Here is a 27,909-nt window from a genome sequence, read left to right as displayed (position 1 = left end):
GTCCCCAGGGCTGGGGAGACCCCGGACCGGGGGGTGGTGAGAGCCCAGCTGGTCCCACCTGGCTGAGAGGGGACCCGGCCGCAGCCGGGAGTGCCCGGGGGGGAGGGACGGAGGGAAGCGGGGACCCAAACCCTCCGGGGAAGCGCTGGGGGAAGGCAGGGCCACCGAGCACTGCTTGGAGCCTGGAAGCGTTGGGATGGGTGTTGGAAAGAGGCTGGGGGAGCTTCCAGCCTTGGGGATCTGCAAGGCTCAGGTGGGGCACCAGAGACCCCCCGAGCTCGCCTTGTCCTGATTCCAGGAATCCTTCCAGCCGGCCCCACCCTCGGGAGACCCTGCGGGGCGCAGGGGGGTGACGGCTCTGCTTTGGGGTGATTACAATGATTTTGAGGCGATGGCTTTAAAATGCCGCTGTGTTGGAGGGGGTTTTGCTCTGGCTGCTCTGTCGGCACACGGCTCTGCCCGCGCTCCCAAAGTGGCTGCTGTGATTAGAGCTGTAATCTCTGTATCAGCTTTTACATTTCAGACCGGAGATGGGAATTAATGCGATTCCGGTGTCTTCCCTTTCATACATTTTGCAAACACCGTTTGCTCGGGAACACTCCGAACTTTGTTCTCATCCTAAGGGTGACCAAATCCCCAAATTTCTACAGATGCCTTGGAGAATGGGAGTCCCTGCTGCATGGGGCGACCCGAGGAGCTGCGGGAGGAGGAGCAGGAGGGCAGAGCGGCCGGCTCAGCGCCAGCGTGGCCAAGCGATGGGCACGGGGATGCTCCGGGTCGCGGCCGGCACGAACAGCGCCGCAATTTGCCCGGGCCAGCCCACGTGGGCGAGGGTTCGCCCTCAAGGTGACACGTGGGACTTCACCTCCGATGTTTACGGCGCTGGGGAGCCGGCCGGGTTTTCCAGAAGCCTCCACCGAAAGCCCTTGTCCGTCCGGGGCCAGCGGAGGTGCGATGCGTTTGGGGACTGTCCCCCGCCCCGGCTGCGGAGCCGCTGGCATGCGGGAGCCGCTACAGATGTCTCCATGAGAAGGTTGCAGCTCTTCTTTCTGGTTAAGCCCCGCAGACACGTCTCTAATTACAGCTTTGTGGCCGGCGCGAGGTTATAGAGGGAGAACGTGCGCGCTGAAATCACTTTCAATGATTTGAGGGCAGCGGCTCGGAGCCGTCGCACCGAGGCAGGACAAGAAATGCTGGCGGCACGCACGGGGACCGTGGGGGGGAAGAGCGCCGATGAGTCCCTGAAGCTGAGGAAGCAGTCGGTGCTGTCCCTGGGCAGCAGGGACAGAGCCCTGAAGAGCTCGGCCGAGAGCAGCAAGGAGGGCCGGCCGCGGGCCGGGCAGCCCCAGCAGCGAGCCCGGCGCCTGGCGCTGCTGCGGGAGCTGGAGATGAACTGGTACCTGCGCGTGTGCGAGCTGTCCCACGAGTACACCATCGCCTACACCACCGGCATGCCCCACAGGTACGTCCCTGCTCCTCCCGGGGCACGCTGCCCTCGGGAATGCTGCTGGCCGGCATGGTCGCGATAATAGTGGTTGTAATAACGGCAGCAGCAATAATCATAGTAATAGTAATAATAATAGAAAGGTCTTTGTCTTTACAAGTCTGATTTTTCTGGTTATTCACGCTTTACAGAGCTGAATATCCTGCAAACTTGTCTCTTGATTCCCACAACTTCTTCAGCACAAGCTGCGTGTGGTTGTTGAGCCTTGTTTCTAATTTGTCCAAGTGATTGTACTTTTGCTTGAATAGAGTTGAAAAGTTGCTGCTGCCGAGCAGGGACGGTGTGGGTGCCAGGAGGGTCCCTGTCCCCCCCCTTCCTGCCCGGGCAGCGGCGGGGCTCAGCCTGGGAAGGAGCCCCCCGGGAGGGGGAACCTGCAGCCGCTGCATCTCTCATCCCATCGGTCTTAAATGTCGTAGCCTCCAGAATCCGATCTTGCTCCTTTAAAAAAATATAAGGGGATCTTGGTATTAGTGGAAATTAGACGTGCGAGTCTCCAATCTCCTGTGCGGGGTCAGACCCGCTCTGAAATCGAACCTCAGCAGGAACTGCCCGGGGTGCCGCTGTCCCCGTCCCGAGGAGCCGCACCCCGGGAGCGGCTCGGAGCAGCGCTGGGACCGGCGAGGGAGGGTGGGGGTTTCCTTCACCTCACTCTGGGGGTTTCCTTCACCTCACTTCGGTAACAGCCGGGATTTCAGCTGAGAATCGGCCGAGATCGTCCCTAATCCCAGGCAGGATGGGGATGCCTGCAGTGCCCGGCACAAACCGAGCTCTTGCAGATGCTCTTGGGTAAGAAAGGAGTTAGAATGTCACGGCAATAAAAATTAGGAAGGGGATAAGTGAAAAGAAAAGGGAGTAAAACGGAGAGAAGGAGCAAGTGGGTATTAATGCAGGAATGTTCACAAGCACCTGAAGGGAGCATGAGGGGTCTGAGGGCTGGGAGGGGGCAGATTCTGGGTCCGGTGCCCACCAGCCCCACCAGCCCGTGGTTCGCACCCGGGGGCTGGAACAGCACCATAAAAGCAAAGTGCTGGGGAATAACTTCTGGGAGAGCTAAGTTTCTAAAGATGCTGATCCAGGTCTAAAGACCCTGATACTCCAGCAAAACTCTTGTGTCCAAAAAACTCAGAGGAGCTCGCAGAAATATTTCTTAGCACTGGTTCACCTTGCATTATAGGTGAGCAGAGAGCTGGGGCTGGCAGGAGGTAAAAGCAAAGGCAGCTGCAGCAGAGATCACAGGTACAGCGTTGGAGTTACACTGCGGGGAGGAAACACAAGGTCCCTACGAGGAACGGCCTCGGGACACGCTGCCCTCCCTTGAGTGTCCTTGGGCTGCAAAGAGCTGGGCTTGAAATCCCCCCCTGCACCCCACGATGGGGTCAGTACTGTGGGAACAGGACCCCCATCCTTGGGCAGGACCCTCCTGGGGACACCCAGGGCCACCCGTGCCCTGATCCGACAGTCACACAGGAAGAATAACGGGGTAATCCCACAGTCCCTGCCAAACTCCCCTCTGTGACATTGAATTATGAGCTTTTCAAATATATTCTGAGGTTGGGATCAGTCCTTCTTTATCTGCTTTGAAAGATTTAAGGATTAGTTGAGTTCATTATACATCCATCACCTGATTATTTAACTTATTTTTCTGAAGTATTTGGGGCTGAAATGGGGTGAGTTTTGAAAATAGAAGAGTCTCAGACATCTGCCTCAGTGGCATGAACCACACCTTGTCGGGATTGTTTGCTGTGGCCAGAAAAGGTCACTGTGGCCTTTCAGGGTGTTGCAGGGATGAAGACCATAAAAGCCATCCCTGGATTGTTCAAGGCCAGGTTGGACAGGGCTTGGAGCAGCCTGGGATAGTGGAAGGTGGCCCTGGCCACAGCAGGGGAGTTTGGAATACGATGGTCTTTAAGGTCCCTTCCAGCCCGAACCATTCTGTGAGTCTGTGAACCAGAACCTTCTTGTTTGCTGTTTAGCAGTGGTGAAATCATTGTTAACATCATAATTTAATTCATATGAATTGTCACACCCCGGAAGGCTGCAGATGCTGGGGAAGTTCCCAGACCAGGTAACCCCAGCTGTGAGAGCTCGCAGTGCCCTGTGAGAAAACAAGATGTTCTAGTGAGTTGCAGAGGAGATGCCTGCAGTGTTCATCTGGCCAGCCCAGGGCCTGAAATACACCCTGTGAGAGTATTTGGTTTATGTTTATTGGCCTTGGATTGAATCCCAAGCAAATATTTCTCATTATCTAAATATAAGACCTGGGAAATGGGGTCAGTGCTCTATTCCCACCAGCAGCCCTCATCCCTTGGAGTACTGGCCCATGAGAGGTCTCAGCAGATGAACAAGATTGCTGATCTTGGCCAAAATCCATCCTGGGCATCAACCAAAACGGGCCGGCTGCACTGATGTAAAGAATGTCTGGGAGTAAAACCCCTCCAGAGCGCCGGGCTCGTCCCGGGCAGCGCAGCCCCGGGGCGGGGGCGGCTCCGGGCTCTGCTCCCGGCGGGCCCCGGCGGCACCATGCACCTGTACAAGCCGGCGTGTGCCGACATCCCCCCGCCCAAGCCGGGGCCGCCGCGGGGCCGCAGGGTGAGCCGGGGGCCGAGGGCGCACGGCCCCGCCGCCGGCTGGCCCGGGGCGCGCAGCCCCAGCGCCGAGAGGAAACAGCTGGAGAGGTTCCTGCACCTGCACGGGCTGTCCCTGCACGACAGCACCCGCGCCCCGAGCGGCATGAGGTACAGGTAGGTGGGCACAGCCTTGGGCTGCTCCGTAGTGCCCGGAGAGCCGGGCTGAGGGAGGAACCCGGGCACGCCTCTGGGTGGGCTGGCAGCGGCTGAGCCCCTCAGTGACTTCTCCGATTTTTCTGGGCGCTGTGAGAATTAGGATGACTTCGAGCAAAGCTGAATGCATGTGGCCTCTTCTCTTCAAACTCTGAATTTGATCCTTCTCTTCTAACGTTAATCGCAGAATCATGGAATGGTTTGGGTGGGAAGGGACCTAAAAGCTCGTCCAGTGCCACCCCTGCCATGGGCAGGGACACCTCCCACTGGAACAGGTTGCTCCAAGCCTCGTCCAGCCTGGCCTGGAACACTGAAATCACACTGAATTTTGCAGCTCAGCTGAACCTTGAGACCCTCACCCTCCTAATGGAGCAAAAGAACTGAGAGCCCAAAACCCTGGCTGGGTTCAGGCTGGGAAATATGTGGCTTTCGGGTTGGAAAGGGTGTCCAAGGGAAAGAGTGTCACCCATGCAGGAAGCTGGAACAGCCTGGGGACAGAGGGGTTGGCTGGGGATGGTGGGTGAAGAAGACATCGGCGTGCTTAGTCCAGCAATTGTCGTTGTGCTTTGCTGCCAGAGAGGTTCGCTTTAAAAGGATGACATCCTGTATGGAAAGTCAACAAGTTCTCTCTGCTTCTAATAAAAGCAAATTTTCTTTGAAACATTTGCTTTCCCAAGAGGTTGATCTTTGCCTGTGGCTGGTCTGAGCTTAAAACTGAAATAAGACACCATGACTGGTATTTTTATGGATCCAGCCCAGTTGTGTCCCAGCTTTCACTGCTGGATGGAGGAATTTGGTGGTGTTTGGAGACAGTGTCCAGGGAGGAGTGGGGCTGTGAAAGAGCAGCCTTGGAGTCAGGACCAGGAGAAATGGCAAAGGCCTTTGTGCCACCATGCTGCTGGGCTGGCTGGGCACCCTTGGAGCAAGTTGGGGTTACGCAGCCCGGAAAGAGAGATGGAACTGAGCCCACAGTGCTGGGGGGATGAAATGGGAGAGTGTCCCAAGGCTTGATCGGCATCCCAGGGATGCCATGCTCGGAGCAGAGCTGTGCCAGGAGCAATTCCCAGGCTGGCAGGAGCACTGCTGTCCCCGAGCGAGATCCTCTCATTAACTGGGGCTTCTGGCCTGGAAACTCGCCACCCTTTAATGGGAAATCCCTTTGCTCCTTCTGATGATCCTAGTCCCACATTGCAGTTGTGTTTGAAGAGGTTGGTGTCAGTACCCACAGAAAAATCCCCATTTGCCTCGTTTCTCTCTGATCCTGCACTTTTCCATGGTGTTGGTCCGTGCAGACACAATTTAAAACTTGTGCCCTCACTGAGGAGCACAAGTGTAGCACACAGTGTTCCCATGAAGGGTTGTGATCCCCTGTCTGAGGCATCCTCCACAGATTGTCCTGCAAAAGCCCTGGTGCAGGGACACATCCTGACCCAGGACCAGGCTGGTGCCACGTCCGAAAGGCATCACCCAAAAGCTGACAGCAATGTTCATCTCTCTGTTCCGCTGCACCAAAATGTGCCCAGCCTGGGGGAGAAACCTGCAAAGAGCTTGGGGAGAAAATTTCTGTAGGGTTGGATACTCCACCCCCAAACCTGATGGAGAGGGAGTTTTTAAGCTGTAGAAAAATGCAATTAATGAGAGATTCTGGGACTGGTGTGGGGGTAGCTGGCATTGCCCAGGGCTGTGGCTGCAGGAGCTCCCTGCACACACCTTCAGCCACCTCTGTTTCTTGGCTTAGTAAGTGGAGTATCCCTCATTCAGCAGATCCACCAGTCATAGGGAATAAAGCAGGTGCTTAATTTCTGTTGTAGCTGATGGATTTGAGCCTCTGCTCCGTTTTAAGTGTGTCCATTTTTCACAACTGACAGAAGCAGCCATAACTTACTGCATTTTCCATGTACCCAGAAATTTATCCTGTGGGAGAGGCGCTGTGCAGAGGGCTCTGCTGAGGGCAGGGATGCTCCAGCAGCCATCACCTGCTGCTTTCCAGAGGGAATTTTCTCTTCCAGAAGTACAGAGCCTCCCAGTGCGAGGACAAACCTCGAGCCCCAGCAAAGTGTGCATGGAAAGGAGCTGTGCAATGCACACCTCCTTGGACAGCAAGGCACCAAACCTGCTTTGTAAATGGTGTTCTAGTCTGCCTGTGAGTTTGGACATTTTCTCTTTCTTTTTCTGCCTCCTGGATGTTTCTTCAGCTCTCCTGGGTCCAGTCTAAAGCCAGCACAATAGAACCTCTTTTTTTATTAAGATTTATTCAATTACATGTGGGAAGTAATGTATTGTGAACAAGAAACACTTACTAAACACAAGCTGGTTCGTTTACAGGCTGATCAGTTCTTTTCCCTTTCATTGCTTCAGCTAGTGCAGCACAGTTCAGCTATTACAGAAGACCCTGAAGTGCAGCAGTGCATGAGCTGGGCTGATTTCTGATGACAACAGAATTCCTCTCAGATGGAACACCATTTACAAAGCAGATTTGGTGCCTTGTTGTCCAAGGAGGTGTGCATTGCACAGCTCCTTTCCATGCACACTTTGGTGGGGCTCGAGGTCTGTCCTCGCTCTGGGAGGCTCTGACTGTAAAACCTCCCAATGTTCTGCTCCTTCCTGATTCCAGCAGGGTCTGTGAGCTCGGGCAGCTGCGCTTGGAGGGCCTGGGGGAGAAATCCTATATGAGTAGATGTGTCTGCAAGAGCACCCAGGCAGCTCTTGCAAAACATGCTGCTGGCAAATGCTGGGGTGGAAAGTATTTATGGAGGTCACAGAGCCCCGAGGTGCTGCTGGATTAACCCATTCTGCAGCCGGCCTGGGGTTTGGGTTCCTATCTTATCTGTTTTATGCTAGCTGAGGTTCTGTTCCAGGAGGGCGAGTTCTTCCCACAGCACACAAATCCCTGGCAAAGCCACTTCACTTGGCATGACCCCACTGGAGTGTCCTGCAGGGAAACCCCCGAGTTCCTGCATCCTCAGAGAGCTCTGTCCTCTTTCTGTTGCTTTCGTTGGTTCAGCAACAAATTAAAACCTGGGAATTTAGGATACTGGATCTTTTATACAGAGGCTGGCCAGCAGCAGGGTGTTCCCTTTCCTCTTACTCCTTTTCCCTTCCCCCTTCCCCATTTTCCCTCTTCCCTTTTCCCTTCTCCCTTTCCTGATTGCAGTGGGAGCTGCCAGGAGCTGACACCCAAACCCTTGGCCAGCGCTGGCCATCCCATTTCAAATGGTTTCAGCAACCTGGGCTCTGGGAAGCAGAAAGGTCTGAGGCATGGGATTGTCCCTGCACTGGGCGATTAAACAGGCTTTTGGCTTAGGGAAAAGATGATGGACAGGGATTACAAACATGTTTAAATCAGGAACAGCCTGTGGCCAGTCACTCACCGTCTCCCACAACGCAGGAACTGGGGCAGGGGGGAGCAAAGGACATTTTGTACAACAGGTTTGAGCACAGGAAACCCTTTCCCAGCCTGTTGGAATGGAACTGGGGAACTCCCCGACACGGGATGGTGGTGTGGATGCTGGAAGCACCAGCAGGCTGAAGATGCTATCAGGTATCAGCCAAGGCCATCCAAGGTGTTAAACACCAAGGGGGGATTTAACCCTGAGCAAGCAGAGCCCCCTCTTCAGCTCTCTTATCCCCCCACAGAGCTACCCCAGAGGAGGGCAATTTGGGAATGATCCCTTCGCCATAGCTGCTTTCCCAGGCTTCCTCAGTGAGGCTCATTTTGTGCACTGAAGCTTTAAAATATCTAATCTTTAGATGGCAAAACATAGGAGGGCTCTTGATGGGGTCGTGTAATCCTGCACTGTAATCCTGTCATCTGCTCCGTCCCCAGTGCTGCTGCATTATATTTATTGGGATATATCTTACAGCCTTAATGTTTTCCCTATTTCCTGTGCAGATTGACCCACAGAGCTGCATCCAGCTGTGCCCTTTCTTTAACAGGCATGTCTCTTAAGTGGTTTTTTAATCTTTTTTAGTCTGTTCAAACCACACAGCAGCCGCCTGGTGCAGTGGTGATGGAACACCTCCCCATGTCTGTCCTTCTTTCTAATGATTTCAGTTCCTTGGGTTTTTTGGTATTTTTGTAGGGTCCTGTCCCTGCCCATGGATGAGCTTTAAAGTCCCTTCCAACCCAAACCATGCCCTGGTGATTCCCTGAAGTCCTCACAAAGCCACGCACAGGCTCAGGCTCAGTGTGCTGGTACTTCCAGGGTTATTCCCACCTTTCTGTGGAAAGTTCCCGTGCTGTAGGTGCTTGGTTTTGAGGGGAAAACAAAGCAGATTTTGTCCTCCTCATTCCCCACCACCGCAGTAAATCCCAGCTGACTCTCAGCTGCTCTGGCCGCTGCCCAGCAAGAATTTGTGGGTTTGCTGCTTTTCTCCCCACACCTTCTGCTCCTGTGGAGGTCTGGCTGCCAAGCCTGGGCTGGCAGATGCTGCTCCAGCCCCGATGCAGGGCAGGTGCTCCTGCTGAGCCTGCTCCTGCTCCTGCAGCCGCTGCCCCGGTGCACAGCGCATCCGGCGCCTCTCCGGGGGCTGACTCCAAAGTTTGGGATATTTCTGGATGTATTTATAGACAGGCCTGAAGGCTGCAGTCTGAGATGAAACTCAGCCCACGTGGTCCTGGTTAAAAGAGGTTTTATCCGGGAGTCTTTGGGCTGACTTTGGGTTCTGCTGAGAAAGGGACGCTGCCGGATGCTGCACCGACACAAACTGCTGAGCAGAGGGCGAGTTTGGGAGCAAAACGTCCTCTCGTGGCTTGCAGGTTTATTTCAAGTAGGAAACAATGATAAATCCGGGCTCTGGCAAGGCTCTGGTCAGCCTCAGTGCCGGGGGAGAGCAGGTCCCTGTGTCACCAGCCTTGGTGCTCCGGCGATGCCGACCGTGCCTGGCACGGCGGGTGGGCATGGAGCACAGTGGGGCTGTTCCTCGCACCCATCCTTGAACCAGTACTTGCTTTTTCACACTCTAAGCCAGTCAAAACACTCAGCTGAGATGTGTTTGTATCGCTCTGTGTTTTTCCTCACGCTGGGTTGAGCACCCCTCTGTTTCTGCCTGTCCCCGTGGTGTGGGGAGGGCTGTGGGCAGCTGGGGAGGGGGCAGGCTGGATGAAAGGCAGCTTTTCCATGGATAAACCTCCTGTGCAGACCCGTGACTGCCTGATAAGCCTTTTCTTCCTTGTTTTCAGTGTATTTTCATAGTTGCTGGCTTCATCCCTGCGCCAGAAGGACTCCAGAAGCCAGCACAGCGTTTCCCTCGTTCCGGTGGCACGGTTGCTGCTTTTTCCAGAGGTGTTTGTGGAGTACACGGGGATCCTTGGAGAGTCCACACGGGCAGGCTGAGGCTGTCGGGGGAGCTGCTCCCCACGGTCCAGCCGCTGCTGGGCTGAGGGTTCCCCCCAGCCCTCGGTTTCCCACCCCAGCTGGGGAGATGAAACCGTTTTTCACTGCAGAAAAAGACACAATCTGTAGATTGCAGGAGTAATTATTCATTTCCCCTGAGGGCCTAATGAGCGGTTATGCATTTGGCAGTAAGTAATGATCCTCTCACAAATCTTTTTGTTAATTAAATGGGCGCCATTCCAGGGTGAAAGTGGTTGTTGAATGTTTGGGATGTGCCCAGAGATCAGGGACTGCTTGCCCGGCCAGCACTGGCCTGGAGAATGCAGAAATCCTCGGCTTGGAAGTGCTTGGCAGTCGCTGGAGGTCGCCTGAAGGCTTGACAGTGCCTTGCACTTGATTTACTGAAATGACATTGCCCCTGGAGCCCTGGCAGTGCCCAGGGCCGGGCTGGACATTGGGGCTTGGAGCAGCCTGGGACAGTGGGAGGTGTCCCTGCCCTTGGCAGGGGTGGCACTGGGTGGGCTTTAAGGTCCCTTCCAACCCAAACCATTCCATGACATTGTGCTGCTCTGAGGTACATCGTGCTCTTGCCTTGTGGGCCAAAAAAAGTTAAAAAAAAAAAAAAAAAAAGTAAAAAGCCTTTGCAAAGAGTCCTGGAAGTGAAAGGAGCAAAGGAAAATTTGGGAGCTAAAGAGTCACCACAGCCCCTGGCTCCTGCCTGGCAGCAGAGTGCTGTGCCTGCACCTGCTCAGGTGGAAAGCAGATTCCAGAAGTCCTGAAACGCTGATTTCTAACCGGCAGTGGGGGCTGGTAACCGCGAGGCAGAGGAAGTGCTGACACAGCAGGTTTTGCTGAATCCCTTCCCCGAAGAGGAGCCTGGCAGTGGGAAAAGGATCCATTAAAATTAATGGGGCTGAAGATCGTTCCCTGGTAATCTGCTGGATTTCAGCAAAAGGCTTTGTCCTGGGTGATGTGCTAATTCTCCTCAGCGATTAATTCCAGCAGATGCCTCATTCTTTTGGGATGCTGGTCAGGGTGAAGAGTTTTGCCTCGGGAGCAGGGAGCAAGGTCTTGTGCCAGTTCTGCTGGATGCAGCTGATGGGATTCGTACCCTGTGCCACTCACTTTAATAATGAGAAATGCTGTTGCAGCTGAAAGAGAGACTCTCGGGAGAAGAATTAAAATTCTTCTTTGAAAAATGCTATTTGGGAAGGTGATATTTTTAATAGTGCTTATTATGCAGCGGTGACTTATGTAAGATAATGACTGATGGAGACACTTGGCTTTCACTGAGCTGCTCACAGAGGGGCCAAGTCCCTGCATCGGCTGGAGGAGGAGGTGAAAACTGAGGGTTCCCAGGAGGGGGAGAGGTTTTTTGAAGGGGTATTCATTGCAAAAGTTTCCCAAACAGCACAGTCTGCTGTAGCTCGTCTTTGTTCTGACCCTCTGCCAGTTAATCTCAAAGAATCAGAAGTTGTTGCTCCGTAATTGCTCCCCCATCTGCTCCAGCGTGTCCCGGAGCAGGGCAGCTCGGAGCTGTGTGTTTGTTACCCAGAGCCAAACCCCACACCTGCGTTCCTCCGTACAAGCTAATTTAGAGCTCTAAGCTGCTACAAGAAATGCTTGGGTGAGATCTGTCGTGTGTGGATAACAGAGCAATGTACATAATTGCCTAAAATCTGCTATTCAACAAGCACAGCCAAGCTGCAAGAACACAGCTTGGGCTGAGCTTTATTTGGAATACATTTATCCATCAGGTGATGCGAAGCACACGGGGCAGATCTGCATTTTGTGCGTGCACAGTGTGGAACACACGGATGGCAAAAGGGAAAATCATTTCTTGGCCACGAGCTGGCACAACAGCCCCGAATGCCCGAGGGTTCTGCTGCTGCTGCCGGGGATGCTCCTCTGCTCTGGGCCTGGCACGGATGCTCAGGGACTGGATACCATGTCAGGGGCTCTCGGGGGGAATAAAACAGAAAACCCTCTTGTACTGTGCAGTGGAGCTTCGTGCAGCTCTGAGTGTTTTAATCATATTTAATCACAGAATCACAGAATGGCTTGAGCTGGAGGGACTTTAAAGACCATTAAGTGCTCAGTGTAGCACGATACATTAATATAATGGTGACTTCTGGAGCCCTTCATGTGAGGCACCGGCTTGCAGTCAGCTGAGAAATGGAATAGATAGCATGGAAAAATTAAATTACCTGCTTTGGAGCGGGGGATCCAGCAGCTAATGGGCAACAGGCACTGCAGGGGGGTGTTCTCTCCACGGGGACAAGCGGCCAATTAATGGGATTGGGCGCCCGATGAGTTCCACCCTCCATGTCAGACACGGAGAGCTCCGGGCTGGGGCCCAGCATTGATTCTTTCCTGTTGTATCAAAAGATGAGTTATTTAATATTGCAGAGCTGCCAGAGCCAGGGTACCCGGGGTGCTGGGGGCTCCCGTGGGTGCCGTGGCCTTGGACACCCGGGGGGGGGGGGGTGGGGATTAGACGGGAGTTTGTCCAGGAATTTAGAGCAGCACAGAATCCCAGCCTGGTTTGGGTCGGGAGGGACCTTCGAGCCCACCCAGTGCCACCCACCCCTGCCATGGGCAGGGAGGGACACCTTCACTGTCCCAGGCTGCTCCAAGCCCCAATGTCCAGCCTGGCCTTGGGCACTGCCAGGGCTCCAGGGGCAGTGCTGGTGCCGGATTTATCACACCCCAGCCTTGTCCCAAGCCCGTGCTGGCAGACCAGCGTGGCTCGGAGCTGTCACACTCCCAGGTTTGGTCTATTCCGGGTGGATGCAGCCCTCCGGCAGGGATGACAGATCTCGGGTGCCATCACAGGAACCCCGGGCTGGGCACCGCCCCCAGCCTGGCTCAAAACCTGCCAGAACGACGCCTTTTAACTAAAAACCATTTAATAGGAATTTTGATCAGTTTTCCTCAAGTACAATTACAAGTGCAAATGGAGTTTTTGATGTGAAACCAGCGGAAATGCGATGGCTGTGGGCTCGGTAAGCGCCGAGCTTTTGTTCTGCAGCTCATTTCCTCGCCCGGCTCCCAGCAGTGTTATCAAAAAGAGCCATTCCTGGCGGGTTCAGACCCTCCCCAAAGCGCTGCAAATCGCCGCGGGGTCCGGTGCTGCCGCTGCCGGCAGGAGCCCTCCCCGGCTGGGAGCTCCCTCCCGGGGCAGCGCTCCTTATCTCACCCGTGCCCGTATCAGCCCGGTTTAGGGAGATGTAAGGAACCGCCGCAATCCCGGGTAATTATCCCAGCGGGAAGCCTGTTCCCGAGCAGCTCTGCGGGCGGAGGGAGCTGGCTGAGCGACAGCACGGGCCGTGTTTGCCATCACAGCTCTTGGGGCCCGAGGAAACTTTTATTGGGACAGAAGGTGGGATCGCCCTGAGCGAGCCCTGCTGCGCTGCGGCAGAGCTGCGGCCGGGAGCCTGGAAATCAGTGATTTGTGGCAGCATATCGAGATAATTCTCGGGAAGGCCAGTCCTGGAGAGAGGCTGCAGCCGGCAGTGTCTGCTCTGGATTTTGGGAATGTGGCTCTGGGGCTGTGGACAGAATGTGGGGGCTGTAGCCAGGTCTGGGCTGTTGGGTTAAATAAAGAAGGGCGTTTGTTTGGGTGGAAAAGCTCCAAGGCTCCGGTTTTGGAGCAGGATCCTGCCCTCATGGCTCTGCCAGCTGCGTTTTCAGTGCTTCCATGCAGTCTCCTGAGGTCTGGCCCATCCAAGGGCGTTGCATGCAGACTCTCACTGAGCATCTGTCTGAGTGTCCAACAGGGTTAAAGCTCTCTCCATGAAGGCTGAAACCATATTTTTGATGTGTCTCCAGCCTGGAAGCACTGACTGTTCCATCCTGCCACCTCTCACCGGCCCTGGGGCTGCTCTGGCCAAGGTGAGGGCAGGACCCTCCAGCACTGGGAGCAGAGGGAACACTTCTAACATTAATCACAGAGTCCCAGAACGGTTTGGGTTGGAAGAGACATCAATGCCCACCTTGTTCTACTCCCTGCCATGGGCAGGGATACCTTCCACTGTCCCAAGCTGCTCCAAGTCCCATCCAACCTGGCCTTGGACACTGCCAGGGATCCAGGGGCAGCCACCCCTCTGTCACAGGCACTGCTGCAGGTTTGCTGCTAAATTCAGTTGTTGTCTTCTCCCGACATGGAAGAGTTTCAGTTAAAGAGCTCAGACAGGCTGGGTTGGCATCATTACTGTGAGCTGGATTGCTGGAATCACAGACTGGTGTGGCTGGAGGGGGCCTTAAACACCACCCAGTCCCAACACCCTGCCATGGCAGGGAGGGTAAATAGCCTGTGACTGCAGCCATGAGGAGCAGAATCTCCAGCCGGGCTTGGCATCGTATTTCAAAGGAGCTCCACTGTAAGGTGAAATATAAAATAAAAAAGGAAGGGGCAAGCAGTGTGCTCAGCTCCAGCCGTGCTGGGCCAGGGCTGCAGCAGCTCACGAGGTTTCACCCAGCCCAGACTGCAGGACCTTGATTCATGTTCGCATTTCGGGCTGCAGAAGCATCTTTCCGCCTCTGGTTGCAGCCAGAGCCGTGCTGCCGACTGACCCTGGAGCAGAGGCCCTGCAGGGGCACTGGGAAGGGCTCCTCCCTCGCCCCCGTGCTGTGCCCGGCCCCACTGCCCCTTCCAGCCTCCACAGGGGCCTGAGGGGGCTGGATAAAGCATTTTTTTGCTTTTTGAAGGTTTCCATCCTGCTCCCCACAGGGTGTGCATCATCCTGCCCCTGCAAGGTACTGGGGACAGAGCTCCGGGCAAGGGATGCGTTTGTGTAGAGCCCCAGGGCAGCTCCTGGGCTCGCCCTGCCCCACAGCCCCTGCTTGCCCTGGGTCTGGTGGCTTTGATTTGGCCCCCGGGGTGGCTGCAGTGGCTCCGGGGCCGGGAGGGTCACAGGGTGGTCACAAGCAGCTGTGTTAAATCACATTTGCTTGATGAAGCTTTTTGAGCAAGTTATTTAATGAGCGATTGTCTTGCTCAGGGGGAAGTGCAGGCGGGCATCTTGTCACAGTGATTTGGTGGCACTGAGGTGTCACAGGGAGCCTGGCCACAGGCTTGTGGCTGAGTCCTCTGCCAGGGTTGTCACGTAGCTCCTCTTCTATAAGCTCAGGGTTTTCATCATACAGAATTATGTTACTCCAACGTTTTACTCTAGGAGTGATTATCTTGCTCGGGGAAATGAAATAAATCCCATATTTAAATACATACTCTGTGGAGAGACTGTAACCCCTCCAAAGCTAAGCAGCTTGAGGTAAGATGCTCTGTGGGATGTGCCAGTGCAGAGCAGGACTGTCCCTTTCTGTCCCCTTCCCTGGCCCAGCCCGGTACCTCAGGGCACGGGCAGCCCTGGCAGTGGGGATGGTGACCAGGGCCTGGGCTCATCCCCAGGACCAAGGCACAGCATTTGGCAGATCTGGCTGCAGTGGGAACTCTCCAGAGATGTACAGAACAGAGGTAAAAGGCACCTTGGAGTGCCTATGCCCAGCGAGGGGGTGTGAAACCATCAGAGAGGGGAACATTTCCAGGTTTGTCAGTCCGGCTTTGGGCTCTGAAACACAGAACAGGGCTCCAAAACCAAGTGGGTGCTACCACCAATGCTCCAGCTGCATCCCCTGGGACCATGGAGACCCTGAGGATGTCCTGGATGCAAGGAGCACCTTGGTGTCAGTGCCCCCATGGCTTGTGCCCCCCGATGCCTCACTCTGCTGGGTTTGCTGGTGGTCTGCGATACTGACTCACTGATGAGGTGTCTGGAAACTCTCCAAGGGGTCCTGCTCCCCCCAAATCCCTGCCTGAGGGTGAGCCCAAGGAGACCCCTGACAGCTGGGAGTTGGTGGGTCTGCTGTGTGATTAACTTTTAATCCTCTTTGGGAAAACATCCTACAGTAACTGTCTTTGTTTGACTTAATGCTTTCCATCCTCAGAGGAATATGCTGGGTACCTGTTCATGAGCCATCAGGAGAGGAGCTGCAGCGGGATCGGCAGAAGCTCTTCCCCTGTCACGGGGTGGTGGGTGGCCTCGGCTGGCTGCCAGCTGCCCCCCCAGCGCTCCCACACGCCCCCTCCTCAGCAGGATGGAGGGGGGGCACCGTGGTGTGCCCCCGCTGCAGGGCAGGGGTCAAAACTCTGCCACCCTGAGCTCAAAGCAGGTTGTGATCCCCCAGCCAGCATTCCCAGCCCCCTCTGCCACTGCTCCTGCTCCACTTCTGGGTGTGTCGCAGGTCACTGCAGGAGGGTCCAGCCTGGGAGCTGCTCACACCCCAAGGGCACGGGGCCTGGGCCTGGCAGTGAGTGGGGGGTGGGCAGGAGGAGCTCCGGAGGTGCCCCCTCGTCCCAACCCCTCGGGCAGTCTGGGGCAGATGAAGGAGTGCGGCCCCCCGAACCATTTTTCAGGGCCTGCGCAAGGTGGAAAAGGGACCACGGGTGACCCTGCCCTCACCCACCTGCCCTGCCACACTCGGGCATCCTCTGCTGTGGGGCTGCACCCAGGGACACCCACTGCCTGTCCCTCCCCAGGGCCGCTCTGCTGGTGACAGTGACGGGCGGGGGTCTCCAAACCTCCCTGTCCCTGTCACCCTCCCACCGCTCCCGTGGGCAGCTCCGCAGCCTGGGGGTCCCCTGGGTGCCCAGAGCCAGCGCCACAGGAGAGGTGGCACCGGGCAGTGCCGGGCTCCGACCGCAGCCTCGGCCGCAGCCGGAGATGGGGATGGTTTGCTCTGCTGAGGGACGCTCTGGTTTTGCTCTGAAGCCTTTGCGCTGCGGCTCATTCCGCTGGCGATGCTGGGGGAGCGGGATTAACCCCGGCCCTGCTGCCAGCCGGGGGCTGCGGGCGGCGGCTCCGGGTGCCAAAACACGGGATTAACGTGTTAACTCCCTCACACACCGGGGCACAGCGATTTTCCTCCCCCTCCCCCTTATTTTTTTTTTTCCCTTTCCCCCATAATTAACCCATTTTAACACCGAATTGCTGCCCGCTACAGAAGACCTTGCTGAGCGATGCCGGCAGCGATTTTTGCGGGCGGATCTGCCTGAATCGCCTGCCTTCCCTCCGAGCACAAAGGAGGCCCGTCGTTCGCATCCTTCCCATCCTTCCCATCCTCCCCGCAGGCTCTGGCGGGGGGATCCCGGGGCCGCTGCGGAGCCGCTGCCAGCGCTCGGCGGGCTGCCATGGGTGGGAGGTAGCGCTGCTGCGCCTGGGCGAAGGACACCGATGGATGCTGCCGCTCCTTAGGGACGCGCTGGCGAGGGACGGGGCTCGGCTGTGCCTGCTCAGCACTTCGCGGTCCAGCGGCGCCGGAGCCAGCGCTCGCAGGATGCCCGCAGTGATTTAAAACCAGCGGCCGGGAGCCTGCAGCGAGACAGAGAGGCTGCGGAGCGATCACCATGAAGGAGCGGCGCTCCGGGAGCACCTGACTGGATGGATGCTTCTGGCTGAGCAGCAGCATCGCCGCGGAGAGCCCGGAGTGAGCCCGAAGCCGCTCGCGCGGTTGCCGTGGCAAGTTCGCGTTTCTCTGCCGCCGGCATCGCGGGCACGCAGCGCGGCTCTGCCGGAGCCCCCGGTGCTCGGAGAGTCCCAGGTCGGAGGTTTGCCGGCCGTGCTGGGCAGCTGCAGCCCGTGGGGGGCCGTGGGTCCGCCCGCCACCTGGCCGGGGCACCGCGGGCGCGATGCAAGTGTCCATCGCCTGCACAGACCACAACTTGAAGAGAAATGGTGAAGACAGGCTCATCAGCAAGCAGAACACCACCACCCCGAACGTAGTGAATGCAGCCCGGGCAAAATTTCGGACAGTGGCTATTATCGCTCGCAGTTTGGGGACATTTACCCCGCAGCACCACATTTCATTAAAAGAATCCACCGCAAAGCAAACGGGCATGAAATATAGGTATGGGCACGGTCTCGGTCTTTGTTCCCTTGCAGTGTAATAGCTCTTTACTTTGCCTGCCTGGATGCACCTGGTTTTGCAGAGGAGCTCTCTCCTCAGGTTATTAATAGATTTTTAAACTTGGGCGTAACGGGGAAGCTTTGGGGTGTTTATGTTTTTGCAGGCAAATGTGTTTGTGATTTTATACCAAAATCCCGCTTGCTTGGGGAGATTCTATACAACGTCGTGAATCTGTGACAGTGGTGGTAAGATGGTTCCTATTAAGTGTTCAATATAACTAATATTGGTGCTAATGAGTAGAAAAATAAATTAGCAAATCATGCTTGGGGCTGGACAAGGAAAGTTGGTTTGCAGAGTGGAGCAGAGGCGTCTGCCTTGGGTATCAATCCACCGTGGGGGTGGCTCACGGACTTTTCACCTGGTTCACTTGGGGAAGATGAGATCAAAGCCAATTTTAGGCAAATGCAGAAAACAAAATCTCAGGCGTTCTTATGGAATGCCTCCTGCCTCTCACAGGGTTTTATTCCTCCTAACCTAGGCAGGAAAAATAAGGAATGGCTGTGAGTTCAGTCCGAAGTGCTCGGTGTGGGCAGCTGATCAGCTTCTCTGTCCTGCCTTTGGCTGCGAGTGAGAAGGATTTGTGTGCCTTTGGTGCTGGCTTTTGCCTGTTCAGGGTGTCCCTTTCAGCCACTAATGGGTGACATTCGGACTGGGAGAAGGGGACAGCCTGGGATCTCTGCACCCCATGCCTGAGGTGGAGCTGCTGCTGGAGAAGGCAGCTGGCACTGGAGGGCTCCTTGGGCAGGCTGGGGGGCGTGGGGCTCCAGGCAGCTTCATCCTGCTGGTTCCCAGCCCGTGGGATACCAGCCAGGGCTCCTATGCCACCAGACCTGCCCAGGGGAGCTGCAGGATGCAGTTTTGTGTTAATGCTGGGTTTGGGGTCCTGGGACGGCTGCAAAGCCACTCTGGGTTCAGCAGCCACTCTCGGATCCAGGGGTGCTGCAGCCAGTGCAGGGCGATCCTGCACCTCGGAAAATGTCAGTATTAACTCTCCAGGAACTGTGCAGACTGGAGGCACGGTGGATGGGGTGCTCAGATGTAATTTTCTGTGCTTTGTGTGGATGGTTGATAAACGGCAGGGAGGCTTGGCCCGGGTGGAAGCCCGGCCTTTCCAGCTGCTTGTCCCTGTCCTTCAGCCATGACCAACTTTCAGCAGGGACATTGCACCCTCCTGGCATGGTGCTGGCAGCAGAAGTCCTTCGTGAGCCTGTGGCCAGGGCAGAACTGCTGGTTAATAAATGTCTCCTGGAGCCAGGTCCCAGCCGGACGAGGGGCTGGGGGTGGCATGGCAGGGGCAGTGTCCAGGGGGATCCTGGGTGCTGCGGTCCAGCCCCAGCCGTGGGGAGGGCAGTGTTTGGGGCGTGGCAGAGGGTCCTGTCCGAAAACAGGACACTCAAAATCAGTGAAACTTGTCCTTTAAGCACCTCCCCAGTGGAGCAGTGGCAGCCAGCAGCTCCTGTGACCCCTGACCCCTCTGGCAGCCCCATCCAAGCCATCGTGCCTCAGTTTCCCTGTAAGCTCATCTGTAGGAGACGAGTCTTTGATGGTGTCTCTGGGAGGCAGGACCTGCTCTCCAGCCATGCTCATGGGGTGTCTCTGGGAGGCAGGACCTGCTCCCCAGCCATGCTCCTGGGGTGTCTCTGGGAGGCAGGACCTGCTCCCCAGCCATGCTCGCTGGCTGCACGGGCACTGTGTGCTAATTGCCCGCAGTTATCCCCCGATTTCCCCGGGCTCCCGGCGGCGCTCTCCCCCAGGGAACCAGCACTCTGGGTAACCGCAATTCCTTGCTCCTGCAGCCTCCACAGTTGGGCCTTTGCGAGTCCTTTCTGCCTTATTCCTGGGTAAGGTTTGGAGAGTGAGGGTGGATTGTCCCAGCGGAGTTCTCACAGCCCCGGCACTCCGTCTGCCCCAGACCTGGGAATTGCACCAGGAATAGCAGCTCGTTGGCGACAAGGCTGAGGTTTTATCTTTATGACTAATCTCTGTTTCTTCTCGCAAATCGCTCCGTATGCAGAGCTGATTTCTCCCCCAAGAGAAGCAGCGCAGGGGAATTGGGAGGAAGAGCTGAGTAACCCTCGGGCTCAGCTGCGACGCTGCTGAGTCGCGATAACCTTTGGTGGGAAGCGCCTACCAACCAGTGGAGCTGGAATTTCGCCTTCACCTTGGGACTGATTCCTCAGCCCGAGGGAAATCCAAAGCCAAAGGCTTTTCCCAACGGCTGCAACAATAATTCTGTAAAGTCCTCAGCTCCCTCACATTTGAACCTGAAGTCCTTCCCAATTCATTTTCTGCCTGAATTATGTCCTTGATGCTGAGCTCTGCAGCGTGAGCTGCTCCAAAGGCCACGACAGCCACGCTGGCCCTCGATTCACGCTAAAAATACCGAGAGCCGCCCCCCTGCGCCCCCGAGCGCTGTGCCGCCCCCGCGGCAGCGCTGCCCCGCAGCTCCCGCTCCGCTCCCGGGATGCTCCCGACCCCGGGCTGCCTCCCCCGGCTGCCAGGCGCTCCCGATCCGCTGGGATTATGTAAAAGGGAGAGACAGCGACTACGCCTGTGACAGGGGTGGGGGCGGGAGAGGAGCCAGCTCGGGGGCTTTTCACCAAATGACATGTTTCTGGCCCCGCTCCAGCTCAGGGACCGAATTGGAATATGAAAGGCAAAAGTTTACGGGAATAAATGCGTTCGCCGGGAAACAGCTGCAAATACGAGGACTCAGGTGCGTCCCCGCGGCGCTCACCTGAGCAAACCTCGGCTCTGCCTTTGCAAAAAGAGCTTTGTGTTTGGCATCTTCCCTGCCGGGCTGTGGCAGGAGCCGGACAGGACTCCCCAGGCATCACCGCCGCTGTCACCGCCGGGCACAGCCTGGCTGCCTCCTCCTGCGGAAGGCGAACGGGCAAAGGACTGCTCTCTTTTATCCTTTTAAATGCTCCAGTTCAGTCCCACTGGGGAGCCTGCCCAGATGCTCGGGGAGAATATCTGGGATCACTTCAAGCCTTTTTTTGAAAATGATGTAGTTGCAGCGTTTGGCTTGGAAAATTGCAATCTGCCGCACCGCTGCTGGAAACAAAGGATGTGGCTTTGCTTCCCTGAGATGATGCACAGCAGGGAGGAGGGACGGCAGCCCGGGTCTCCACCTGCTTTGGACCGTGGAGACGTCACAGCCTGGGTTCTTCTCTCTCCTAATTTGCCGTATCTTCTTTAAAGTTCTTTTCAGTAAAATGGATCCAGCCCTGATCCTGGTGCTGGGGGTGGTTTGGGATGTGGTGCTGCTCCCACAGGGAACAACTTCTCAAAGTGAGACTGGCACCAGCCTTGCTGTTCTCAGACTTAAAATTACATAGTAGGAAGAAGTTTTTACAATGAGGCTGGTGAGGCCCTGGCACAGGGTGCCCAGAGCAGCTGGGGCTGCCCCTGGATCCCTGGCAGTGCCCAAGGCCAGGCTGGACACTGGGGCTTGGAGCAGCCTGGGACAGTGGAAGGTGTCCCTGCCTATGGCAGGGGTGGAATGGGTCTTTAAGGTCCCTTCCAGGCCAAGCCACTGTAGAATTCCCAGATTCTTTGATACCAGCCCCTTTCTATCACAGCTGCAGCAGTGCAAAGCCTTGCCCAGAGCGCCCCAGAGCATGCTCCCAGGAGGAGGAACTGTGCCCAGGAGCGCCTGGAGCCAGGCTGGGATGGGAGCTAGGCTGGGATGGGAGCTGGGCTGGGATGGGAGCCGGGCTGTGCCTGGAGCTGGGCTGGGATGGGAGCTGGGCTGTGCTCGGAGCTGGGCTGTGCCTGGAGCTGGGCTGGGATGGGAGCTGGGCTGTGCTCGGAGCTGGGCTGGGATGGGAGCTGGGCTGTGCCTGGAGCTGGGCTGGGATGGGAGCTGGGCTGGGATGGGAGCTGGGCTGTGCTCGGAGCTGGGCTGGGATGGGAGCTGGGCTGTGCTCGGAGCTGGGCTGGGATGGGAGCTGGGCTGTGCCTGGAGCTGGGCTGGGATGGGAGCTGGGCTGGGATGGGAGCTGGGCTGTGCTCGGAGCTGGGCTGGGATGGGAGCTGGGCTGGGATGGGAGCTGAGCTGTGCCTGGAGCTGGGCTGGGATGGGAGCTGGGCTGGGATGGGAGCTGGGCTGTGCTCGGAGCTGGGCTGGGATGGGAGCTGGGCTGTGCTCGGAGCTGAGCTGGGATGGGAGCTGGGCTGGGATGGGAGCTGGGCTGTGCCTGGAGCTGGGCTGGGATGGGAGCTGGGCTGGGATGGGAGCTGGGCTGTGCCAGGCTCCGCCGCTGCGGGGCTGGTTCGGGGCCATCAGCAGTTCAGAAATAGCCCTTTGCCGAGCCCATGCCTGCGCATGGGCAATTTACAGAGCACAACTATCTATTTGTGCTCATCCATAATTGATGGCGGCAGCTTTGACCATTAACTCCGGCGCGAGCCTCAACAAAAAATTTTATCTGCAAAGGCAAATGGGTGGAGTTCATATTCCGTGGGGCCTGGGCAGCGTGAGGAGAGGCCGGGCACCATCCCCCGAGAGGAAACCCATCCTTCCCACCCAAAGGGGTGAGAATCTTCCATCATTAGAGAAGTGTTGCTAACGTTTGTAAGATAAGAGCTGAAAAACAAGTGAGTAAAGGGGGAAGAAGGGAGGGCAGAAAACAGTTTCCCTCCCTAGCATGGTTTTCAAATCTGGGGCGAGCTGAGCATTTGGGGATGGTGAAGGTACAGGGAGGAATCTGTGGAAGTAAAGTTGCTGACATTGGAATTACGTAAAGGTGATCTGGGCAGATAAACCTTGAGAAGTAAAGTTTGCTTTCTTCCTCATCCCCTGGGAAACAGGAGAGATTTAGAGGAGATTTTAGGAAGAAATTGTTCCCTGTGAGGGTGGGGAGGCCCTGGCACAGGGTGCCCAGAGCAGCTGAGGCTGCCCCTGGATCCCAAGTGCCCAAGGCCAGGCTGGACACTGGGGCTTGGAGCAGCCTGGGACAGTGGGAGGTGTCCCTGCCATGGCAGGGGTGGCACTGGATGGGCTTTAAGGTCCCTTCCAAACCTGGGATGATTCTATGATCCCATGGAACATCCCTCAGCTGTTCCCCCTCCTGGAGGGGTTCCTGGTGCAGCTGCCAAGCGCTGGCAGAGCAGGAGGAATCTCAGCCTGGGAGGGGCTGGAGCCCTGCAGGGCCCCCGGGTGTGAGCACCATCAGCATCCACCATCCCCGGCGGTTCCTTCCACAGCTTTGAACATGCCCGGGTCACCCACGGGCTGGAAGCAAGGATGATTTTATTAAAACACAAATTCCCTCTGTGGCATCGGGGTATTATTGCCGCTGGAATGGCCCTGCGAGGCACGCGGCGTCCTGGACTCTGTGCCACGGATGTGGGCTTGGAGGAGGCCAAACCAACCCCAGCCTGATGGGTTGGGAAATGCACCCAGGTCACCTTGGGCTGCAGAATTCCTTTGGGAATAGGAGTTGAGTCTTGTGCTTGCCAAGGGGTGTAAGTGGAAGCAGGTATTTCTTAGCAGTGTTCCAGGAGCTGTGTCTTCTTTTTCCCCACGTTTCTTTTTCCAAGCATTAACCATAATAACTACCTCACATATTTAGGAAACTGTGGTTTATTTAAGTCTTGCTGCAATTATGAGCAGTTTTAAACTCTCACATGCAAATGGTACAATTATTTTGATATCAAGCTCCATATTGTTTCAGTACTCTCCACATCAGGCTGACTTTTATGGCTCATCGCCTGATCTTCATTTTCTTGCTGCAAATTAAGACTAATCCAGTGAACAGAATGGATTTATGCTGAATTCACAATGCTTTTCCCCCCAGGACAGTAGCTTATAATGGCTACAAAGGAGGCAGGAATAACTCAAAAGGGAAGAAAAAGGAACCAGTTGAGTAAACACAATCTGCTGATTTGTGCTGCTTTTGCATTCCCAGTGGCTCCCCAGGAGTTTGCAGCTCCGAGGTGAGGCCGGGGCCTGGTGGGGTCTGGATTTCTCCCCTCTCATCACACTGCAGTGTTAAACCAGCATTAGGTTTGGACACACATTCATTTTCCAGCTGCGCTCCGAATCCAGGGCAGTGCACGGGACCTGGCAGGGCACCCTCCTCCCTGGCTGCCGCCTTCGGTGCAGCCAGTGCTGCCTCGGGGCTGGCTCTGTCATCCTCCAGCTCCTTCCAACCTCAGCGATTCCAGGATTCCGTGATAAATGAGGACTTTGCAGGTGCCCGGGCTGGTGTGAGCAGCGGAGATGGATCTCCTCTTCCAGGTGTCGGATAAAGCAAAGTTGGCTTTGCTTTGCAGTACCTGCCCAGCTGCTCTGGCTGCTCCCGGCTCTCCAGCGTGGCTTTGGCCCTGGAGCAGCGCTGCCCAGCCCTGTGCACATGCAGCCCAAGGGGTTTCTCCTGCCCAGCCCCTGGGCCGCCCTGGGGACAGCCCTGCCCGCGGTGCGGGTGGCACTGGGAGCAGCGGGCACGGCTCTGCAGGCGATGCCCCCCTTGTAATCCCGAGGGGGAGCGATGAGATGGGGAGGGCAGGACTGGATTCAAGGACAAGTGGTGCTCCAAGAGCATGACTCTCATGGTGCTCTGCTTAAGCGGAAGCAGAACGATGATATTTTAAGGAGGCTTTTAAATAATGCAGCGGAGCTGTGGGGGCTGAGCCACGGAGCCGCCCACAGCCACCCTGGCCGAGGAGCACGGGGAGGGCAAGGGCACGGAGCAGCCTGGCTGGGTGTCCCTGTCACCCGTGGGTGGGTGTCACTGTCACACACGGTTGGATGTCCCTGTCACCCGTGGGTGGGTGTCCTGTCACCCGTGGATGACTCTCCCTGTCGCCCACGGGTGGCTGTCCCCATCACCACTGCCACTCCCGTGCCCCCAGACCCGTGTGCCCTCTCTGGGCAGTGGCAGTGGGTGGCTGTCCCCTGTGTGGGGCACCTCTCTGGCTGGTGCTGGTGGCTGGAGCACGTCCCTGCCCCACGGCTGCTCAAACTCACCCCGCTCCACCCTCCTCCCAAACCCTTCCCTGCAGCCTGGTATTTTCCATCTCAAGGCTGCCTGACAACTTTAATGCTTAAATGGATGGGAGAGAAGCCGTCGTGCAGGAACGCTGTAATTTAATTACTTGGGAAGTGCACAGTTTAAGACATTTAAAATGTATTATTTTAGCCTGGCTGCTTTGGCAAAATCCAATCAGAGTTTTGAGTGTGCTTATTTTTATTTCAGACTAACTCTACAAAACGCCTTCTGCAGAATGTGTTTGTTAAGAAATTAATTGTCTTTGAGGAAAGGAAAATGCTCTGGTGTGAGTGGGTGTGAGCCCAGAGGTCACAGCCAGGGTGACAAGTCTCTGCTGTGGCTCAGGGACTCTCCTCTGTGCCTGGGGCCCGGCGTGTGCCCAACGCTGTGGTGAGGAGGGACATGCCATGGACCTGTCCCCACAGCTGCTGCTCCAGCAGAGCTTCCCTTGCTTTAGTGTTTGGAAAACACCCAGCAAGGCGGGCTCTGGTGGCGTTGGGTGGTGGGCGGATGTTGATGTAAGGTCAGTGGAGGGTCTGGATGTAAGGTCTGGGTCTGGGTCTGGATGGTGCGGAGGGGTAGATTTGGGTGCTGTGGCCTGTCCCGTGTCCCGGCCCTGTTCTTCAGGGTGTCCAGGCCATCCTTCCATCCCTCTGCAGGGGTCAGCATTTGACTGGAGCCTTGGAAGGGGTTTGCTCCTGAACAAACCCATTTTAGAAGTTCACAGGATCCCAGAATGGTTTGGGTTGGAAGGGACCCTAAAGCCCATCTCATTCCCCCCCTCCTGCTGCTTCCCAGGGAGCCGCTGCCCTGGCAATCCGAGACGTGCTCCTCGAGGATCCAAATGTATAAGAAATTCTCCTCAGAGGGAAGCTGGAGCAGGTTTCTCCTTGGTTTTGGTGACAAGATGCGGGATTGGTGTGAGAGTCTATGCAGGGCCCCCAGCAGCTTAAATCCAGCTGGATGGAGCACACGTGGAGAGCCTCGGGTGCGATAGATGGGATGGTGCCTGTGCACGGGGGAGGAGAGCGGGGCTGGGGCTGTTGGATCTCCTGAGGGAGCTCCTGAGATCACCAGGAGAACGTGCCCTCTACGTAAACAAGCTGCTTTGGAGATATTTTGAGGATGAAGTCATAAAAATTTTATGGCATACCTATATTTTCCTTTTGGCATTGAATTTGCCATAAAAGCCGACACAGAAAAGCAGCTTCAGCTGTGCTGGCTGTGAAACTGCTGCAGCTGCTTCTCGGAGCTGTCAAATCAGCCCACAATGGGCTGGGTTGGAAGGGACCTTAAAGCCCATCCCCTTCCACCCCCTGCCTTGGGAAGGGACAGTTTCCACTATCCCAGGCTGCTCCAAGCCCTGTCCAACCTGGCAATTTCTGCCCGATATCCCATCTATCCCTGCCCTCTGGCAGTGGGAAGCCATTCCCTCTTATCCTGTCACTCCAGGCCCTTGTTCAGCAATACTTAAAATCTTTCAAAAAACGTATTTTCTCTGTCAAAAAGCAGAAGTCCAGCACAGTAATCAAAACATAAATTCCATTTTTTTCCCCAGTGGTTTCCCTACCTCAGGCTGCTTATTTTTATAATAATTCCTGCAAATTGCTGTTACCTGAATGTTGTTGCAAGGATAAATTGCCCCTCCAAAGTGAAGTCTCCCCTTCCTGGGCCATCCCTGCTGTGGGTGCTTCCAGATGCAGATGGGATGGAACTGCCCTGGGCTGTGCTGAGAGCCCAGAGTTATCCTGGGACTGCTCAGATTCCTTCCCCTTCCCCAGCCTCAGGATTGTGTCAGAACCAGCCTCTCTTGCCTGTGGAGAAAGCACCTATTTTCCAGTTCCAGCTTATTCACCCACTTCAGCTCAGTGACCAATACTTTCCAAGGTGGGTCAAGGGGTGGGGAAGGCAAACCCCTTGACAGGCTTTTACTGTTTTTATTTTGCCTCTTTGAGTGTGAGGTGGCACTGAAAGGAGGGAAAATGGCATTTGTAATGCTCAGCCCTGTGGGGTTTGTTGGCTGTGCCCTCTGCACACAGGCACGACTCGGATACTGACTCCAAAGCGTGGGATGTGCGGTCAGTGGGACAGGGGCAGGACGTGTCCCAGGCTGCTGGCTCTGTGTGCGTCCCCCAGCAGCACCACGGGGCTGGGGACCGCCGTGGGATGATGGGGGGCTGCGGATCCCGCCGCGCACAGATGGGATGGAGCTCTCCCTGTTCCTCTTATTCCTGGAAATAACTTGACTCCATCAAGTTTTTTTTCACGGATAACGTAATTCCCTCAGACATTTGAAATCCCACACTTTAAAAGCCTGGCTGCAGGATGACAAAGAGTTTTTCTCTGGCTGCTGGGATCGGATGGTGACGAAGCGCGGCGGGGGCTGCGCTGGGATGGGGCCCTCCAGCAGGAGTTGTTCCCCTGGGAACGCCGCTGCCAGCGCTGCTCCCGCTGCGGTGTCCCCACCTGGTGACCCAGCAGCTGCCACAGCTGTGGCCAAGGGGCTGCCTGGGCAGGTGTGCCCAGCTGGGCGATGGCTCCGTGCCCGGCCAGAGGGCTCAGGGCGGCCACAGGCCCGTGGCCGGCGCGGGCAGGGCCGAGCACCCGTCAGGGCTGCGCTGGGCCAGGCCCATCTCCTCTGCCTTATCTACATTTTAATGCGTCATCTGCAACTTCTGTGGGGATGCAGCCAAGAAAAACGCTGGGGAATTTCAGCTGAGGCGACCACCTACGCAGCCGGTGGCCCTACGAGTACGGGAGAGGAGTTGGGAAGTGAGAAGGGAGCCAGGGAACGGGGGCTGGATGCCCTTCAGGCACCTGCTTGTCCCCTGTGCCATCCCTGCCTGGGCTGGCTGCCCCTCCTGCGGCCCAGCTGGGTTGCCACTGCCCAGGAGCCACCTCCTGCCTTCCCCAGCCCATCAGGACTGCCCTGTTTTGTCTCTGCAGTTAACTCCAGGAGTAGCAGTTTTCTTTCCTATTTTGTATCACTGACCTAATCCTGAATATCACTGCTCTGTGCTGCAGGACCTGCATGGTGAGGACTGTACACAGGGAGACACCTGGGACTGTGTCATGGACTGGAAGTGTGCCAGGCCAGGCTGGATGGGGCTTGGAGCAGCCTGGCATAGTGGAAGGTGTCCTGCCCATGGCAGGGGCGGAATGGGATAATCTTTAGGGTCCCTTCCAACCCAAACCGTTCTGGGGTTCTATGATCCATCTCCTCCTACCCTGACACAGCAGGGAAGCAGCGTTGCTCCAGGAGCACCTTCACTGCTACCGAAGCACGTGGTCCAAATCAGACTCTCTTTTATTTCTGTAACAGGTAG

General features: G+C 56.4%; 1 protein-coding gene across 3 annotated transcripts in view; it reads left to right on the top strand.

The window, feature by feature from the left end:
• Nucleotides 1–839: 839 nt before the first annotated feature.
• KCNAB1 (potassium voltage-gated channel subfamily A member regulatory beta subunit 1) overlaps nucleotides 840–27,909 on the top strand; it is a 61,880-nt gene continuing 34,810 nt past the window's right edge. Inside the window, exon 1 of one of the 3 annotated variants that reach the window (XM_032119807.1) lies at nucleotides 840–1,462. In XM_032119807.1, the coding sequence (XP_031975698.1) occupies nucleotides 1,191–1,462 (272 nt within the window). In that variant the 5' untranslated portion in view covers nucleotides 840–1,190. Of the gene's footprint in view, nucleotides 1,463–4,009; nucleotides 4,246–17,111; nucleotides 17,526–27,909 lie in introns of those variants that run through there. The other 2 variants (XM_032119808.1, XM_032119809.1) reach the window with 2 other exon arrangements.

The sequence above is a fragment of the Corvus moneduloides genome, chromosome 10 (genome assembly GCF_009650955.1).
Source record: "Corvus moneduloides isolate bCorMon1 chromosome 10, bCorMon1.pri, whole genome shotgun sequence".
In the NCBI taxonomy this organism is placed as follows: Eukaryota; Metazoa; Chordata; class Aves; order Passeriformes; family Corvidae; genus Corvus; species Corvus moneduloides.
The sequence above is the reverse complement of the archived record's forward strand: the minus strand, read 5'-3'. Positions and strand labels throughout refer to the sequence as shown.